Source organism: Anguilla rostrata, chromosome 3 (assembly GCF_018555375.3).
Source record: "Anguilla rostrata isolate EN2019 chromosome 3, ASM1855537v3, whole genome shotgun sequence".
NCBI lineage: Eukaryota > Metazoa > Chordata > Actinopteri > Anguilliformes > Anguillidae > Anguilla > Anguilla rostrata.
In genome coordinates, this window is record NC_057935.1 from 60,677,265 (window position 1) to 60,696,043 (window position 18,779).

General features: G+C 42.9%; 1 protein-coding gene across 2 annotated transcripts in view; it reads right to left on the reverse strand.

The window, feature by feature from the left end:
• Nucleotides 1-2,029: 2,029 nt before the first annotated feature.
• The window catches only part of LOC135251502 (voltage-gated potassium channel subunit beta-3-like), a 34,127-nt gene continuing 17,377 nt past the window's right edge, over nt 2,030-18,779 (reverse strand). For both annotated transcript variants that reach the window (XM_064329022.1, XM_064329021.1), the window contains exons 2-14: nt 13,435-13,478; nt 12,409-12,446; nt 12,248-12,327; nt 11,908-11,952; nt 11,663-11,707; nt 11,168-11,211; nt 8,731-8,817; nt 7,292-7,377; nt 5,796-5,916; nt 5,412-5,506; nt 4,947-5,067; nt 4,356-4,444; nt 2,030-2,679 (exon numbers count right to left, since the gene is read on the reverse strand). In XM_064329022.1, the coding sequence (XP_064185092.1) occupies nt 2,590-2,679; nt 4,356-4,444; nt 4,947-5,067; nt 5,412-5,506; nt 5,796-5,916; nt 7,292-7,377; nt 8,731-8,817; nt 11,168-11,211; nt 11,663-11,707; nt 11,908-11,952; nt 12,248-12,327; nt 12,409-12,446; nt 13,435-13,478 (985 nt within the window). In that variant the 3' untranslated portion in view covers nt 2,030-2,589. The remainder of the gene's footprint in view (nt 2,680-4,355; nt 4,445-4,946; nt 5,068-5,411; nt 5,507-5,795; nt 5,917-7,291; nt 7,378-8,730; nt 8,818-11,167; nt 11,212-11,662; nt 11,708-11,907; nt 11,953-12,247; nt 12,328-12,408; nt 12,447-13,434; nt 13,479-18,779) is intronic.

An 18,779-nucleotide genomic window follows, 5' to 3' on the forward strand; every position in this document is an offset into this window, starting at 1 on the left:
TTTTTCAAGAAAAGTGGCAAATCTGAAATGACACTAATGCTTCATGAATAAGTCAGTAATCTCTATAGGCCTATCTCTGTTTAGGCATAGAGATTCCCCCATCCTCCAAACAGCACTCATTAACATTACACCAACATAAATATCTGAGAAGATAACAAAAAATTCAACATGAAGTACATCCTAATACAAAATATCTGTCATACAAACTATCTACAGAAATAACTCTGTCACAAACACCACACCCTCAAATGGTCATTGGGGAAATCGCAATGCCTGTTCTGTTTACATAATTCATATATATGTTAACCCTCCTGTTATGTTGCGGGTCAAATTGACCCTTTTTAAAGTTTGAAAATCTAGGAAAAATACTTAAAATTATTTTTTCAGTATGAAACTTCTTCTACTGGCCTTAATTAGTGTAATCAACATTCTAAATGAAAATGGTTCATTTCATGTATTTGCAAACCCCCCCTGTATGTTTATATCACCCGGGAACATTTTTGCTGTACCTAAACAGGAGAACAGAACAGGAGGGTTAAATCATTATGACACATATGAAAATATAATGATTGGAAAACCTGCATACATATATAATGTGTAGCCTCCTGGTTGGTTGTAGACTAATAGTTTAAAAAGTAAAAATCCTGAATTGGTAACACTTTAGAATATGATCTGCTTATTGCAACATGAAATTGCATTATAAACCATTAACACATACATTTGTGTTTAGTCCAACACAATCAAATGGCTCTCAAACAGGAACTGGTGAAAAACAGCAGTGCACTCTGGTTAGATAAACTGGAACCCAAGGGAGCTGCAGACCAAAACCATTATTTCAATATTTATGAACAAATGTGTGTTCAGACATTAGGAGACCAGGGTTGTTAGGTTAATTAGCCTATACAGTTTAAAAATATGCACTGTTGGGAATAAATACATAAATTAGCATGTATTTATGAACAATGTTCAATATAATAATGATTTATTTTAAATGAATAAGCAACTTCATTCTTGGATTTTACTGAAACCTCAACTGCAACAGAATTACTTAAATTCAAGTCTCTCACAAGCATCTTTAATCTATTTAAGAGCAACTGATGCAATGGATTTGAAATCCCTTAAAATCAATGCCCTACCAACACTGGTTTCAAAATCCTGATTCCACACAAGAAATTATGGTATTGAGGCCCAAACTCCGATCACAAGTCCATCTTTATGTTTTTTCTCCATGACATCTGAGCTCTCCCTCCATGCTTAAGAGGTTCAAAAAGATACAGAATTACCTTAAAGGGTTTGACTATTTAATGTCTTTGCACTACTCAGCTGACATTTTAAAGAATATGTTCAACACACTGGGTTAGCTTAAGTTCCAAATTTGTCTTACATCCCTTGATAGCCAATCAAACATTGTTTTCAAAGAAAGCAGAGTCAGGGGCGGCAAATAGCACCACCTGCCATTTACCATCAATGTTGACCAATTTCAGATGTGCCTCTCTGACCGCTATACAATTGTGGTATTGATGATTAAACACTACAGGAGAAGCACACATGAGCTTGGTGACATGGTCTGTAGCCAACACCTGCGAGTCCATTGAGGCTCTAGTCTGGTGGTGCCCACTGAAGATCTGTGGCTAACTCAACTTCATTCCAGCTCTGGCCTGAATCAACTGACTGGAGCCACTGACTGCATGGGTAAGCAAATCACCTGTTTCAGGAGTCAATAAGCTGCTGTTTGAGAAGCATCTCCATAGTCCTCGGAACTGCGAATCTCAGAGACACCAGGGGACGTACCCGCCAGAGCCCCCCAGCCTGAAGTGTGGAAAAGTGTGACGTAGATCAGCCTGACGTGCGTTAAGAGTCTGGGTTTAATATTTGCTATGTGGAGTCTCTCAGAGGAAATGAGGAGTCTCTGAGGACCCAGCAGCTCACAATGGCATTCTTGAGTCATTATAATCTCCTCTATACTTCAGAAACAGTTTCAGAACATGATGACACAAACGCTGTCTTGAAACCTTACAGAGAGTCGCTGTTCCATTCAAGTGCCTTTTTTTTCTTCTTCTCAAAGCCAGGCTGCTGTAGAGTGCATGCTGCTTTTCTTCCATCGTATGATTGGCCAATGACAAAGTAGCACCCTCCCCCCCAACATTTGTCATTCTTAAAGGGACATGCGTACAGACACAAGAAAGGAATTAAGATATTGTGTTTGAGTTCTGGGGGAGCCTCTTGGAAACTGGGAAATAAGAAGCTGGAGGACATTACTTCCCAGTCACTGCCCTGCTCCCTCCCCCATTCTCAGTCTCTCATCTGGAAAAATAGGAATACTTAGATTTTATTTCACCATCTTTTTTGTGTGTCCTTTCAATGCTTCAGCTAGAACATCCGTTGGTTTATTTTTCTTCATATACATACATGATATAAGTAGATGTGCAGCTGGTTACTGGAAGCGCGATGTTGAAAAAAACATGCGATTTGCTAATAAAGAAGGCGGAAAAAGGACGATACGTCCTCTCACTCTTCGGTTGTTCCTCCCTCTCCTTCAGCTCCTCTCTCCCTCTCTCTCTCTCTTTCCGCCTCTGCGCCTCCTGCTCCTCACGCACGCGACTCCTTCTTGGAGTGCGGCTTGTTTCCCAGGAGTGAGTCCATCTCGTTCACCGTCTGTGGCGTCATCTGAGACAGGATCTTAGAGAGAAGACAAGGGAGAGGAGGACAGTGAGAAGGACAGGGGAGAAAAGAAAGTGATACATACAGGAAGACAGAGTCAAAAGTCGTTCCACTGTTTTTCTGTATTTTTCAATTATTTCCATATAGTTTGACAAAATGAATGTTTGTCATAAATAAATTGACAAATAAAGGAAAAAGAAGGAATAAGAAACAGAGAGAAACTGAGATGGATACTGGGAGATCAAAAACAGAGACAGATTAAAAGCAATTATACAGTGAGCTCCATAACGTTTTGGACAAAGACATATTTTTTCTTGATTTTGCTTTGTACTCCACAATTTTAGATCTGTAATGAATCAATTCACATGTGATACATTTTGGTTTTTATACACAGTCCTCCTATTTCAAGGCACAATAACATTTGAGACCAATGGCTTCACAGGTGTTTCTGATTAGTTCAATGAGTTCAATTACTTGTTTAGTGCAGGAAAAAGAGCTTTCAGTATCTAGCCTAAAAGATACTCAGCACCCAATGATGCCTATGGGTCACAGACTTAAAGCACTCATTGCAGGCAAGGAATATGTGACAAAGTGCTAAACATGACTGCCTTCATTTACATAACATTAATATGTCCCAAACATTATGAATAAAAAGTGCTGTAATTTCTACAAGGTGAAACCAATGTGTATAAAAATACCCTTGAATAAAAGCTGAGAATGTGTACTCAAACCACATTGCAAACAGCTTGATTGCAAAAATTTGAGCCAAATGAAGAAAAAAAATATTTTTTCCATACATTATAGGCCTCGCTGTATTTCATACTATAATAATACTATACTTACATGGTTACATTAGTGCTATCCTTGCTTCATATAATTCACATTTGTATATCCTGAAGTCATTCTAATAAAGATCATTTCATAAAACTTGAAATGGGATTTTAACTGACAGGGTGGTGGTGGTGGGGGGGGGGGTGTCAGGTGTTCCCTTGTGCCGCACTCCACTCCCATCCTGCATGCCTCTCACATTTGACTGCACCATCCAATCACATCAGCTTCTGACAAGTGCAGCTCAGCAACAATAACAGAGCGTAGTCACACACAGAGCAATGCGACTCTATCCAGTCAGATTTCAGCTTAATGCCGCTTTAGAATACAATGCTGCTTTGTTCAATAAAGCATTGATAGCAAGGTTATACTTACTTAAAATACACTATTGATTTTAGATCAAAATGATAAATATATGCAAATAATATTTGTGAATGGCGTCAGTTTTTTTAATGTAAAGGGGAGAAAAAAAATCAAATAACACGAGCAGGCAAAACATAATGGATAAACCTACCCCATCTCAACAGTGTGTATTCATTTTCAACATTTTTTGTTCCAAATTTGTTCTGTTCTTTTCTCCCCAGACTGGCATATTGTGCAACCAGTACAGTGTATGGTCAGCGTAGTTCAGCTAGCCATCAGTGTTAATCGTATGAAGAGCAATACAGTGTGCTAGTGCAGCAGGTTAGTTAGCCGTCAGTGTTACCCTTACAGAGCCCAGTGTTATCACTGTAGACTATGACAGGGAGTCAATGTTATCCAAATGGAGCCCAGTACAGTATGTTATTAGTACAGGCTATGGACGGCTGTTCATGTTACACATATGCATCCCAGTGCAGTGCGTTATTGGTGCAGGTAATGGCTACCCGTATAGAGCCCAGGTTCTCTAGAAGCTGGTCAGTGTTGGAGACGCCCATCAACACAGAGCTCACTCCCTCGCTGCGCAGACACCAAGCTGAGGGAGAGAGAAAATGTGTGTGAAAGAGAGGGAGAGACAGAGAAAAAGAGAGAGTGAGAGAGAGATAGACAGAGCAAGTGAGAGAGAGAGAGAAAGTGAGAGAGGGAGTGAGTGAGAGAGATCTGTACATTTCTAACTGAACTTCAATCAAAACACATAGTTCAAAATGATCATTTCATTTCATCAAGAGAGTAGGAGAGAGGTGGGTAAAATAGTAAGAGGAAGGAAGGGAGCTAGAAAAAAAAGACAATTACAGGTAGGGTCAATGACTGTTCTAAGCTCAGGTATGACAGAAAGCTTGAGGAAAGTGGTAAAGTGAGAGACAAGAGAACACAGCACGAACAATGGCTTAACTGCAGGTACAATAAAGTCATCGGGAATGGGAAATAATCAAGATTGAAAGAGGGACATAGAAGAACAGATAATCTCACACAAACACAGATATACACATGCACGCACACACAGTACAGAACTACGTGTACGGATGCACAGACGTTACCAATGGCCAGTTGTGCAGCAGTGCAGCCCAGTCGGTCAGCCAGCAGGTGGAGCTCTTTAATCTTGGCCAGCTGTCTGCGCCCCTCCTCACTGTTAACGCGCTCCTTCAGCCACTGGTACCCCTGGCACACAAACAAACACTTCAGCACTCCAAAGAGGCCTGCATATCTTCAAAACTTTAAGACACAGCAGTACACTGATAAATTCATCTTTTGCTCATACTAAGCACAATATTTATGACAAACCACATACTAGTTAATCAAGGATTAACCATGTCTAATGGCAGCAAGTGGCATTTGTACAATATAAATTACACATGTAGATAGCTTTAATTAATATGATATTATTCTGATAACATGTGCTGTTACAGCTTCACAGTTTAATCTGCATTGGGTCAGACAGTTTCGGGATGGCGGTATGTGGGGAATGCCTGCACCTCAGTGTCAGTGTGTCTGGATGGCTATACCTTCATTGCAGCACGTGAGCAGTCTGGAACCCCATCACTGTACTTCCCAGTGATCAGTCCACACGCCAAGGGGGACCAGGTCATTGCACCAACACCTGAGAGAGACAGACGTTAACGCACAGCCCAGTTACACACACACACCACAGGCACACACCGGTTACACACACACACCACAGGCACACCCCGGTTACACACACACACCACACACCCCAATTACACACACACACACACACACACACACACCCCAATTACACACACACACACACAACACAACACACACACACGCATACCAAAAAAGAAATGAAATATGGCTATTTTATGAGAATTCTTCATAAAATAAAAATTGCAAAAAGTCTGAGCTACGGAACGCAGCCAGAAACTGACCAATCTTGTGGTAGAGTTCGGGTAGCTGAACCTCCACTTTGTCCCTCTGGAAGTAGTGGTACTCAGCCTGCTCACACACTGGGGGTATCAGGTTAAACTGCCGCGCAACGGAGTAGGCCTCCTGGGAGGGGAAACAATGATGTGATTACTGGGACAGGTATGAAGGCAAACAGCCTGCTGGGACACATTAACCCAACCTGCCGTCCAATCAGCATGCAGCTGCCACTCATTTGTCAATCTCCCGAGGAGACGATAGCTCCCAGGCACAGAATGCCCGGCCAGAACCAACATTCATTATTTTATAACAGGTATAAAGAATGTGGCACATCCTGTCTCACATTCGCATTGATTCAACACGGAGTACAGCCTTGAGATTCTCTCTGAATGAGAGCAACTGCCACATGCAAACACATACATCGGTAAATGGGTTTAGTGCTGCTGTAAAGGACACTTAGAAAGGCACCCATAATATGTAAGGTAGCGCCGTCACAGAACAGTTGCTCAACTACAGTATACTGTTCCATGGGCTCCTTAAGAAAAAATGTATGGAGCGAGAGCGGGTCATAAATCACTTCCATAGAGCAACACTACCAGACAGGTGAGCAGCGTGACACTGTGACACCGACAGTACTAAATGCGGCCACACTGTAAAGCAGAAAGGGGTAAAAGCAGTGTAGGGGTGGGTGGTCGTGAACATGGGGTTAAGATATTAGGGGATGTTAGCATTTGAAAGAATGTGCCTATAGCACAATGTGAGGGATAGACTCTTTTATAAGACTGTCGAATGGTAATGGGTGGGGGTCTGTAGCAAAGCGGGGGTTTTCAGTGGTTTAGGACACTGGGGAACGGCGGTATTTCCTACAGCTAGCTGGGAAAAAGTAAAGTTGCTGTTTCACAAGTGCTAGCAGCTCAGCAACAGAAAGCATTCTTTCAACAGACTGTAACGTCTTAAATAGCAGGGACATTGACCATTTAGTAAATATGTTAAATCTGGTTTCAATTATTCCACTAAATAAAATAATCTAATTCTGATCTCTCCAGTCAAGGATTTTGCTTTCCTGGTATGACACACTGTTGGCTTAGAAAGAGAGCAAGAGAAAAGTAGAGTATGAGAAAATGTTTAGACCACCAGGGTACAACAGTACACTGTATCTCAACAAAATTTTAAATGCAGAAAACGAGAGAGTGTGTGCTTTGTGTTACTCCCAAACACAAAGCACACTCTCTATACTTAAACACACACTCTATACTTAAATATCTGTCTTTGAATCAAATTATTAGGGGGCTAAAGGACAGAAAGAGTGTATGGGGAAATCATTGCAGTGTGAGAAATGCATGTGTTTGTGCCACTAGTCGGGATGATGGCGTGCAGTGCAGGGCAGGGGGGTTAAATGTTTTAGGACAGTGGGGATGTCGGGGGACCGTGAGAGTGGGGTTCCAGGGAACCGCAGAGAGCAGGGCGCCGGGGGGGCGGTGCCGACGTGCGGCTCGCTCACCATGATCTCCATGGCACTCCAGCGAGAGGTGCCCCAGTACATGGCCATGCCCTGGTTGATGACGAAGGTCATGGCTCGCACCACCTCTGAAAGACACCGCACAGCACCTGTCACTCACGTGTCATTTGTCACGTGACGCGGCGCGCTACAACGGCAGGGGACTGCCAGAGATATTTCCGTCGCACGGGAAGTCACCTACCGAGTTTTCAAACGGACAGACGCATGCGGCGGACAGACGTACTTGCAACTGAATGACGTGCATGACGATTTCAGCCAGCTCCCCACCCCCATTTTAGAGAGTTACAATTTTCAGAACAGCAAATTATTTAGTATTACAACTACAGTGTTAGAATTAGTGTGCAAATATGCCTCAAAGTTTTATCCTCCAGAATAAACTATTTTCCTGCTTTTTTCTTTCCAACTTCCTGTCATTACTGACATTATTTAACCTTTAAACCCACTACACACATTATGATTTCAACAGCAGTTTATCCAATTTAACAGCAAATATTATGAGTGTCCCATGAGTTTTGAATTGGTTTCTGAGTTTTGAGCTTGTAATTTCAGATTTCATGAGCATCAAGGGACTGAAAATAGCCATTGAAAAATAACAATTCTGTAATATAATGCAATGGTTCAGCACACACTGGGGGTCCCCAGGACTGAGTTTGAGATCCACTGATGTAATACACAAAAAAGGAAGGTTTCCTGTGCACTAATGTCTGTAGAGCCACCGCAAAGGGGAGTGTGAAAGCAGAGGGATTTGAAAGACGCAATGGCAAAAGATGCCAGACCAAAACCCATGCTGGACGGAAGCAAAACACAGCTGTGACAGGAGCAAGAGTGTTTCTCTGATTCTTCTAGCACAATGAACCAAGAAAACAAAACAGCTTTGGGGGGAAAGGTTGATGATCCTTGGAGCTGTGTGAAAACTCTACATTGGGGCAGCAGAGCATGTCCAGAGCATGGCTCATAAATCATATCTGGAAACAGATGCAGACACGCAGTGCAATCCCCCGATATCACAGTTCCCATCGTGTTGGTCACTTGTACAATGTGGCTAGTTCATTCATATATCATCATGTACATGTTAGCCATCAGCCTTGTTGTGCCTCTTCCCAATGTCCTTATGAATAACCAATTTTCCATCACCTTCCCAGCCTCGCTGCCTCTCAAAGGAGGAACAAACAAAAGAGATGCCTGACTCTGCTGAGCTGACCCTGGCCTGATTTCTACCCTGTCTGATATGATGGAAAACCCAACAGCTGAGAAGCCAGAACACACTTGACCAACTCTGCCAGGTTCACTGGCTGACCAAGTGATTAACAGTATATCACAGTGACTAAAACATGCACATAAACACAAACACGCACACACACACAGGTGCGCATGCACATATACACACACACGCACTGGTAAGGGGGGGTTTGAGTGCTGACCTTCCATGGGGCTGTTGACATCAGTGCGGTTGGCGAATACGATGTCCACATACTCCAGCTGCAGACGGGACAGGGAGCCCCTCAGGCCTGGGAGACATATGACATCATCGCTGTCAGTGCCAACCTTACACACGCCCTCCGTGTTTACCACAGCTTCCATCATTCACCTCTGCATCCATGGTGTCAGCACAGATCCTCCCAATTAAAACCAACTGCAGTCTGATAATGTTCAGCAACACTGTATGTCCCTGATCAGTCTCCTTTCTCCCCAGTTTGGATTCACCAATTACGTCTTACCACTGTGGACCCTGCACCAACACTACGAGCACCGCAGCTGAAGTGAGTGCTCTTTGATCCATTCACCCGTAAATCAGTGACTATTTCCCACACTACAGGCCACGCAGGGCAACAGGAGAGCTCGAGCCAACTGAAAGAGAGGAGTCTGTCACACTGATAGCACCTGATAGCCTGCGGGGCCCCAGGCGTGACAATTGGAGGAACTAATGCAGCAGCAACGAGGGATCCTGTCCAACTTAAGCCCATCGCTACTCTGGCAGGATGATAACTGTGCCCTGCCACTCTGGACTGCCAGTTGTAATGATGACTTATAGCCAAAGCTCACACCTGCCATTGTGGAGCCCAGGCTGCACCCTCGGTGAGCACGTTTAATATCTGAGCCACAACCTCCCTTCTTTTCGGTTTCCTCAGAGTCCTTCCCGTTCATTTCCTCCGCCCTGCTTTGTAGATGATACAGTAGTCTCATAACAAACCTCTAGGGCCAGCCGCTGACTGGCAGTGTGAAGCAGTGCTTACAGACGAAGAGCTTTGACTAAAGGGAGGACAGTCTGAACTTCTGAGACTCTGCCGTCATCCCCTCCTGGAGGTGACCTTCCTACACTGCCTCAGCTGTAAAAATGCAGTCATGTAAACTGTGATTCGACATGCCTGTTTAAAGGTCAGTGACCTTTATGCCACTCACGTGGTCTTCCTCCTGTCCTCTGAACATCCTGCTCTCTGGATTCCTCAGAGAGGTCCTGGGAGTTTTAGCCCCCACCTTCCTCATCATTATTAATGACACCCCGGTTGTGTCCCTGATTTTTTTAAGCAAGCCAGTGTCCAGTCTCATTTAAAGAAACCTGCCTTGATTCATCTCCTCTGCCAAATTACACACCGGTTTCTGCCTTTTGCCTTTTACCTCTAAGATCCTTGAAAAGGTTATCGTTGGGCAGCTTCTGGAAGTAGTCATTGGAAATAAATTATTCAATCAAGTCCAATCAGGTTTCCAGTAGCTGCACAGCACTGAAACTACTCTACATAGAGTCACAGTTCTCCATTTTGGTGCTGCTTGACTAGAGCACAGCATTCAACATTATCAATCATTCCATTTTATTGGATAGGCTTAGGCACTCTGCTGGTATTCTTTCAGTGGTGTGTCTTTTGGTGATGGCATTTTCCTCTGCTCCTCTGACATGAGGGGTCCCTCAGGGATCAATTCTGGGCTCAATCTGTTCTCACTTTTTATGCTTCCACTTGGACCTATAACTGGCCAATTTAGCTCCATTTCTTACCATTGTTAGAGGATGACAAGCAGCTGTATTTAAAGCTGAGCCAAGCTATGTACAGTAAGTAAAAGGCTCTTCTGCATGATTGCTTGGCCGCTGTCAAGAATTGGATGTCCCTTAACTCCCTTAACTGTCACAAAAATCATAGAAAATTTTTGATCTCTGGGATGCACATTCTTATTCCTAAATTAGCTGTTTTGTTCTGTATTCTAATGTTTCCAGAGGTACTTTTGAGAGGACAGGGACACTAGTGCATAGGGGCTCAGCACTGACTGGGGCATGTGCGGGGCTACATGCGGTGCTTTACACTTTGCCCACAGTGTTGAGTAGAGAACATGCTATGAGGGAGATATAACAAAGCTCTGTAATTAGAGCAGGGATATGGTACTAGGGGTTCTGAGATAATTAGGTTACATTCCCAAGGGCAGGGGTGGGAGATGATGCTCTATTGTTTCTGCGTGTTAAAAGATGGGCCTTTACCCTTGCCGGCCCCTTGTAAGAGCCTTCGGGGAACCGGGCCGCACCAGAGCTACACACACAGATGACAGAGCGGGGACACTGAAGGCTCAGGAAAGCAGAGTTACAGCAGCTGTTCCGGGGGTTGGGAAGCAGACACTGGATTTGGGATCTTATTAGGATTATGGGTTCAGGACTCCGTGGGACATCACTTAAAGCAGTTCAGACATTTCCCCAAATTTGGACAGTGACAAAACACGAGCACTAAATATGTAAATGTGATGCGGGTGAGAAAAGGAATAAATATCACTTTGCAGTGAATGGAGAGTGAGGATGATGATGATAATGATGAATATGACAATGAGGATAATGACAATTATGATGAGGATGATGATCACACTGCAGCAACAGTGCTGTACCTTCAATGATGTGCTTTCTGGACAGCCCCCTCTCTGTCTCCGCCCTGCAGGTGAACATAGGTATTGTCACAAGGCTGAAGAGCGTGAATCAGACAACCAGCTATGGTCTCCAGTTTTATTCCTCCATACAGTAGCAATCCTTTTGCCTGATTATATCTGATAAAGGCTCTGGGTAAAAAAACTGCACCTGCTGTTTTTATAGCTTTAAGAATCATAAAACTCTCAAGAAAATGAAAAAGGTTGTTCCCAGATCAGTATTACAAGAAATGTATTTATACCCTACAGACAAAAACATCTTGTTCTAATCTGTAGATGTGGAGATTTTATTTATCTCCATTGGAGTGTATTTGTGAGGGGTACCATACATAATGAAATACATATTCATACATCTATCAACATTATTTTGACAAAAAGAAAGAAATTAAGAAAAAAATATATTTTTTGCAACCGAATCACAGACCTCCTGTGTTAGTATGACAAGAGAAAGGTGCTTACTGTCCTCCCCAGTAGATTTTAGTGGTCACTACGAAGCTGGATCGTCTGTGAGAGTGAGAGAGAAAGTAAGAGAGAGAGTGAGAGAGACAGACAATCAGACAGACAAATATAGTGCAAGCAATGAGATGGACACAGAGTCACCAATTATTTGCAGCATTTTACCATGACTGCCTTCATCACAAAAATCACAGATGCGATGCAGAAGGACAAATCAAAACGAAGCTATAAATATACTAGAGATGCACCTCCATCCTTTCTTCTTAATGATGTTTCCCAGGGTGATTTCAGCCCTAAAGAGAGAGTAGAAACAACAAACATGCAGAAAATCGGACAAATAGAATTACAACTACAAAGCAAACCCTAGTATTTCTTCTTTCATGATCCTATACAAGCATACTATACATTTCAGCACTGGAACCATTTACACTGTAGAATCATGCCAATTAAGAACTATTTTCTTGACACACACACGCACACACAAAGAGAGAGAGGGAGAGAGTGAGAGAGAGATAATTCTGTACATAACTATCGAGTCATAAATCACATGATCAAACACACCGGCAGATACTAAGCATTAGCACTAACCTTCCAGAAGCATATACCTCAGCAGTGTCAAAGAGGTTCACACCATTTTCATAAGCAATGGTCATCAGGTTCTCTGCCATCTGAGAAACACAGACACTAAAGCTCAGACACACAGAGATACACAGAGAATGACACTGAGGCATAACACTGGACTGACTTACTTCATCTGAGATTTGGGAGCCAAAGGTCACCCAGGTGCCTGAGAACAGAAAGGATACACATTACTGTCTCATTCGCACAGGAGAAGGCTATGCATACCAAAGCTCTCTCGCATTCTCACACACACACACACACACATTAATCACTATATGCATAGTAAACATACATCATATTATCAGAAAACTGCAAGCTACTGTGCACATACATACACATATGCACACGTACGCACACGCACAAACACACATACATGCCTTAAGCACTCTCACACTCACACCTCCCTGCTCTCCACACACACGCACACACACACACACACACCACACACACACACATGCCTTAAGCACTCTCACACTCACACCTCCCTGCTCTCCACACACACACACACACACACACACACACGCACACGCCTTAAGCACTCTCACACTCATACCTCCCTGCTCTCCACACACACACACACCACACACACACACACGCCTTAAGCACTCTCACACTCTCACACCTCCCTGCTCTCCACACACACGCACACACACACACACACACCACACACACACACATGCCTTAAGCACTCTCACACTCTCACACCTCCCTGCTCTCCACCACATGCTGGGATAGGGTCTGACATGTGGGGTGCAATAATCCAGTAATCCTCACACAATGTTTCTGAATATATATTTAGCAAGAAAGTCACATACAATGTCATGTTGTCGCATGTCAGCCAGGCATGTATTAATGATTCTTGGATGTCTGGCTGTAGAAACCACTGAGGGTATTAGACCAGTGATATGAGCTTATTCAGTTCCCACTGACAGATATTCTTCAACGAAAATACTTCAGCTGTATAATAGCAGCTATCCAATGTGACGCATTTACGGTAAGTCACCCAGAGACCAGAGTAAATAAAGACGTTTAAAGCTTTACAGTTGGTTTGGAGTCTGCCTACAGTGTGTGTGTGCTTCAGACATCCATGGACACCATGGTACTGCCATAGTGCTGCAGTATAGAATGGAGTGCAGTTGGAGTTCATTGCTCACCAAGTCCCAGACAGGATACTCTCAGGCCTGACTTCCCCAGATTCCTGAAATGCAAAAAGAAATGAAGAGTTAATTCAGCTCATCCAGTCTGACCCAATCCATCACTGATAAAAAAAGGCTAGAGGACCCAACACATAAAGCCGGACTGCATGTCTGTGTTGTTGGAAACAAGATCTAGGCAGACCTTATTAGCCAACTTTGCCATCAGGACACAAGAATTTGTCATTGGCTTGTCCACAAAACTGACACACACGCTCCATAAACACTTGATGTGACTGATAGGTGTCAATCACCCTTGATCTCTGTCACAGCACTGCAGTACCTACCAGAAAAACACAAATCTTTTTTCCAGGGCAAGACATCAACTGGTAAAGACCTTCAGTCCTGAATGCTAAGACCAGGGAATGGGCAGTGGATGACTGAGGCTAAGTAAGTTATTCTGATCCTCGTTATTTAGCAAAATGCTGTCTTTAATACTTTACAATGAAACTGAAGAGCGAATCAACTGTGCAACTATGCCATTTAGGGTCTAATAGACTTCACGGTCTCCACCTCAGTCCAGGGCATGTTGTTTGGCCAAGTGTGCAAACATGAATCCTCTCTCGATCTTCACAGTTCATTAAAACCATTTCCCCCACATATACCTGAAAGCTTACAGCCCCATGAGCACCATTAAGGAAAAGGCAGAGACATGCTTCTGAGCTTCTGAGGTTCCATCCCCCCCCCCACACACACACACACAATGCCCTATTCACTGCCACACGCTACAACACCAAGCAGTTAGGTCTCAAACCCCAGCCCCGGAGAGCTCTATCGCTACTGGTTTTTCTGATTTCCTTTCCCTCAGCAGCCAAATTAGGACTCGGAAACAAGGTGTACAGACCCTTCAGCCAATAAGTGACTTAAATTAAGCACATCAAAAACCAGAAAACACGGCAGCCCTGCAGTATTTGAGTCTCAGATCCCTGAGCTAGGTACTCCATTTCATGCATGGCCTCTGTGTCTCTGTGCTGACAGAAATAACAGCACTAATAACTGATACAGAATGATGTATGAAGTCTCACCACAAAATTTAATTTAATTGGTGATAGACTGATAACCTTGACTAACACAGGGGCATTCTCATTAACTGCAATATCTCCAAATGGGTCTCTGTCGCCATGGGGATAATTATACTTTTCTTAGATTATACTTCACTGTAATATCAGACACAATATAAGGAGGGAATAGGTATGCACTTTAGAATTTGGAAAAAGAAGTAGTTCTTGTTCAATTGCTCAAACATTTCTTTTTAAAATTACACATTTTAACACAAAATTCAGTTTGTGTTAAAACACTAAGCACACTTCAATACTTCACACTACACTTTTGCTTCAAAACAGCGTTCAGTTTCCCTGTAATAAGATCTAATCCTTATTGCTCGCAGACGTCAGAGCTATAAATAATCTCTGCGTAAATTGATAAAAATGTAGCCCATTTACATTTTTTGTGACTTTCAGTTGCAGTGCTTCAGCATGGATAAAGACAATGGAAAGCATCAATAGCTAGTTACCACTACACAAGTACCCCTTAGCCACTCACTAGGCACCTTCACATAATCAGTATTCATCAATGAGAAATAAGCCGCTGGTATTATAATATGACACCACAGCTCTCCTGTAGTACATTGCATATGCTATAGATGAGTTGGGGAAGCTACTCTGATGTAGTTAACTAATCTACAGTACCAATTACAGTACTTGTACAGTAATTAAGTAGTAGTATGCTAGAGGACGAATACCAAGAAAAGAAAAGTACTTCTCTCAGTTACTTTAAAAAGTAGGTAACTACACTGAAGCTACTTCATGAAAAAACACAAATTATATACCATAAAAAAACTGATTGAGAGAAGAAAATCAATCTGGAGGCAAATATTAAAATAATTTGTCATTTATTTCTGTATATAGGTAAATATGAGTGTAATGTTTGTGAGTGTGAAAGAGTATACATTTGTATTGCTATTTAATTTTGTATGTGTGTGCTTGCGTGTCTTGTGTATACACTGTGCACACTGAATCTGTGCACATTGCATACTTTACACTGTATCATGTAATGCTTACTAAATTACATGGAATACAGGAAGGTGTAAATGTGCAAAACAAGAAAAAGGAACAATTAGTCGTCTGACTTGAAGCAGAACTTGGCATTTGAATGACACGTGAGCTATCGCTCAAAGTTTATGTCTGAGAGGCGATTGCATTTCACAGTTAAAACGTTGTTCCCACCACTGAAAGGATACTTCCACACGACACTGGCCAGTACACCTGGCCTATACTTCAAGAACTCTTCTGAATATTGGTGACCCGACACATGCCACAACAAAGGAGGTTTGTGCTGGACGTTTTTGGCACAATACACACTGGAATGTGTATCTCTTTCCATCCGTGTTCTCACGGATGCCCCGAAAGAATGATGACAGGTACGGCCATGGCACTGCACTCTTCCCATCCATGACGTGAGCGTGATTTCATCTAAGGACCGCTCACTACAGCTGAGGGACAAGCAACCAGGCAGGAAACACCTGCGGCACGCGGTCATTTTACCGGACCTCCCTTCCAGTGCTAGGTGGACAGAAAGCACAGACAATGTTCCACATGCCAACTAGAGACAATGGCGCTGACCAACAGACTTATATTTATTATTTTTACTTTATCTTGTGCAATTTATTTTAGCTGAGCTATGCCCATGCCACCTTGCTACTTGGTTAAATAAAAAATAACTTAAATACCTGAAAACTAATTATTTTCCAAAGCAGTCAAGCAGCCACATTCTACTGTGAAATGTAGTTAAGCTAGTTGCTCCCTCACATGTAGTTCCATTACTCCCCAACATAATCTATAGAATGGGACCAAAAACAACAACCTCCATCAACCATTGCTGCACCTTTAGCATGAGTCAGATAAGAAATGCAGTGTTTATCACATGTATACCTTCAAAAGCCAGTATATGTGCCACCAGCAGTCGCCGTTTAATTGGGAATTATCCACAATTGCAGAAAAACTCACATATCAGATAGATGAAGACAAAATGTTATGTTTGCAGTGCTATGATTGCATGTCGCCTACTTTTTCAGACTTACATACAGTACTGGTCATAATTGTTTGAACACCTACTCCTATCTACCTGGTTCAGTGACCTAAGATACATTGTGTGGCATGTAGTGTGCAAAATATTCTCTGGCTTGTGGGTAAGATTAGTGTAGGAGTGCAGAAGTAGCCGCAGTGCTGCCTGGGGGGTGTGGGTGGCATAGAGAAAAGTACAGACTGATGCCAAACAGGACAAAATATATGTATATATATATATATATAGAGAGAGAGAGAGAGAGAGAGAAACAGACCACAGCCATACTACATCAACAAAAGTTATAAGATCATGACATAGCACCTTGTTGACCCCCCCACAAATGCTCAAAATGCATGCGCTAAATAATAATAAAATTTAAATAAATAAAATTTAGCAGATGCACTCTGGTATTTTCTAATGTAGTATATTTTGGCCCACCTATGTACAACTCCTTGGAAACACCATACCTAGCCCTGTACACCAGTGCCTCACTATCCCTAGCATGCCCTCCAGCCTATTACACTTCAAGAAGAGGTGCTCCTCACTTTCTAACTCCCCACAGAACATGCAACCGTCCCCCACAGTTGGTTCAAGGTGTGCAATGTGTCTGTTCATAGCGATGGCCCCATGAATAAGCCTCCACTGTAGAGAGACAGAGAGAGAAAGAGGAACAGGTATGGGGGGAGGGAGAGAGAGAGAGAAAGGGGGGGGGGGAGAGAGCCTTTTCCTACAGAGCTCCCCCACTATGAAATAACCTTCCAAAGTATGTAAGGGAATCAGACACAATCTCAATATTTAAGTCCAGATTAAAATCATACTGTTTTAAGTGAGGCTAATAACCAGTTACAGACTAGATACAGAACTACAGAAGCATGTTGGCACAGTGCATGAACCTCCCATTCCATTCTTCTCTGCCAGGCCACAGGGGTTTTAAAGATATCCAGCAAGCACAGTGTGGTCATTTTGTGCACTTTTAGAATGATCACAAAATTGACTGTGACTAAAATGTCCTGAGCTGTTTGTTGCTAATTTTCTGTTTGAATGATTCAGCAGTGAGGCAGCCTTTTATCTGTGGTTCCGTTAATAATTTGTTCAAAACAGTAGCTTGCCCTCAGATGAATGCTTTTATTCTTTTTTTTTTTTCGCAGTTGTGTGGTTTTGGATATAATAATTAAAACCGAACAGAATAAAACAAATGAAAATGAACACAGAGGATTAGTATGTCACACAGCAAATATGGCCCCTTGAATGCCCCGGTCAGAGCTGGGGCTGAAAGGTGATAGCGGCATCCAGGTAAAACAGAGAAAGGAGGCGGTGGAGCAGTACGGCCCGTCCGGCTGATCCGCGGTTTAGCGCCCTCCGCTCCATTCTAATTAAGCGCGCCAGCTGGAGCCGGCAGCGGCTCTGCGTCAGACCTGCGGCGGAACACGGCGGCCGCGTTTTCAGCGCCGCGTTTTTCCACGTCTTCGCCGAAGAGCCCCGTCGCACGCCGACTGCTTTCGCGTTCTCGCCGTAAATAGCTCGATTGAACGAGACGGTTTGTCAAATCGTTTTTTTTTTTTTTTGTCCAATAATATGAACGTTTCTTTAATTCCTACTCTATTTTTATTGGGGCAGTTGAGCTATTTTTAGAATTTATATAGTGTGAGAGCGCATGAGACTGTGAATAGTGTGCGTGTGTGGGCTACTATTATAAAAAAAGAAATATAAAGACAGATTAGGCGGGATTTTAGGCTTTAGGCCTAGTTCCATTAATCATGACCAATCCTCGAAAGCAACATCTGAGGGCGTTTTGTTTAATCAAGAATGACACACCGAAACACTGCATCTAGCACGGATGCACTAAAATATGCATTGTAAAGATAAGAAGTAGTTTAAATTGTCATGTATATATGCTTGCACATGTAGGGCCAAAACAGACAACGCATACACACGTAAAACCAGACACATTGTCCATGTGCACTGGAGTCTGCTTTTGGAAACTGGGTTCAGTGTGTGTGAGTGCATGTGCGAGGGTGTATGTGTGTGCATATGTGCATGTGTGTGTGTGTGTGTGTGTGTGCATTTACTCCAGTAGCAGGCGGTTTTTATGTGTACATGACCGGCATGCGTATATAGAGGACAGGAAATTTGGGAGTGTGTCCAGGTCACTGCAGAGGTGATACTAAGCAGTGAACTGTCAGCCTGCAGGGCTATTATTCCGCAAGTGTCCACACACGCAGAAACACACACACACACAAGAA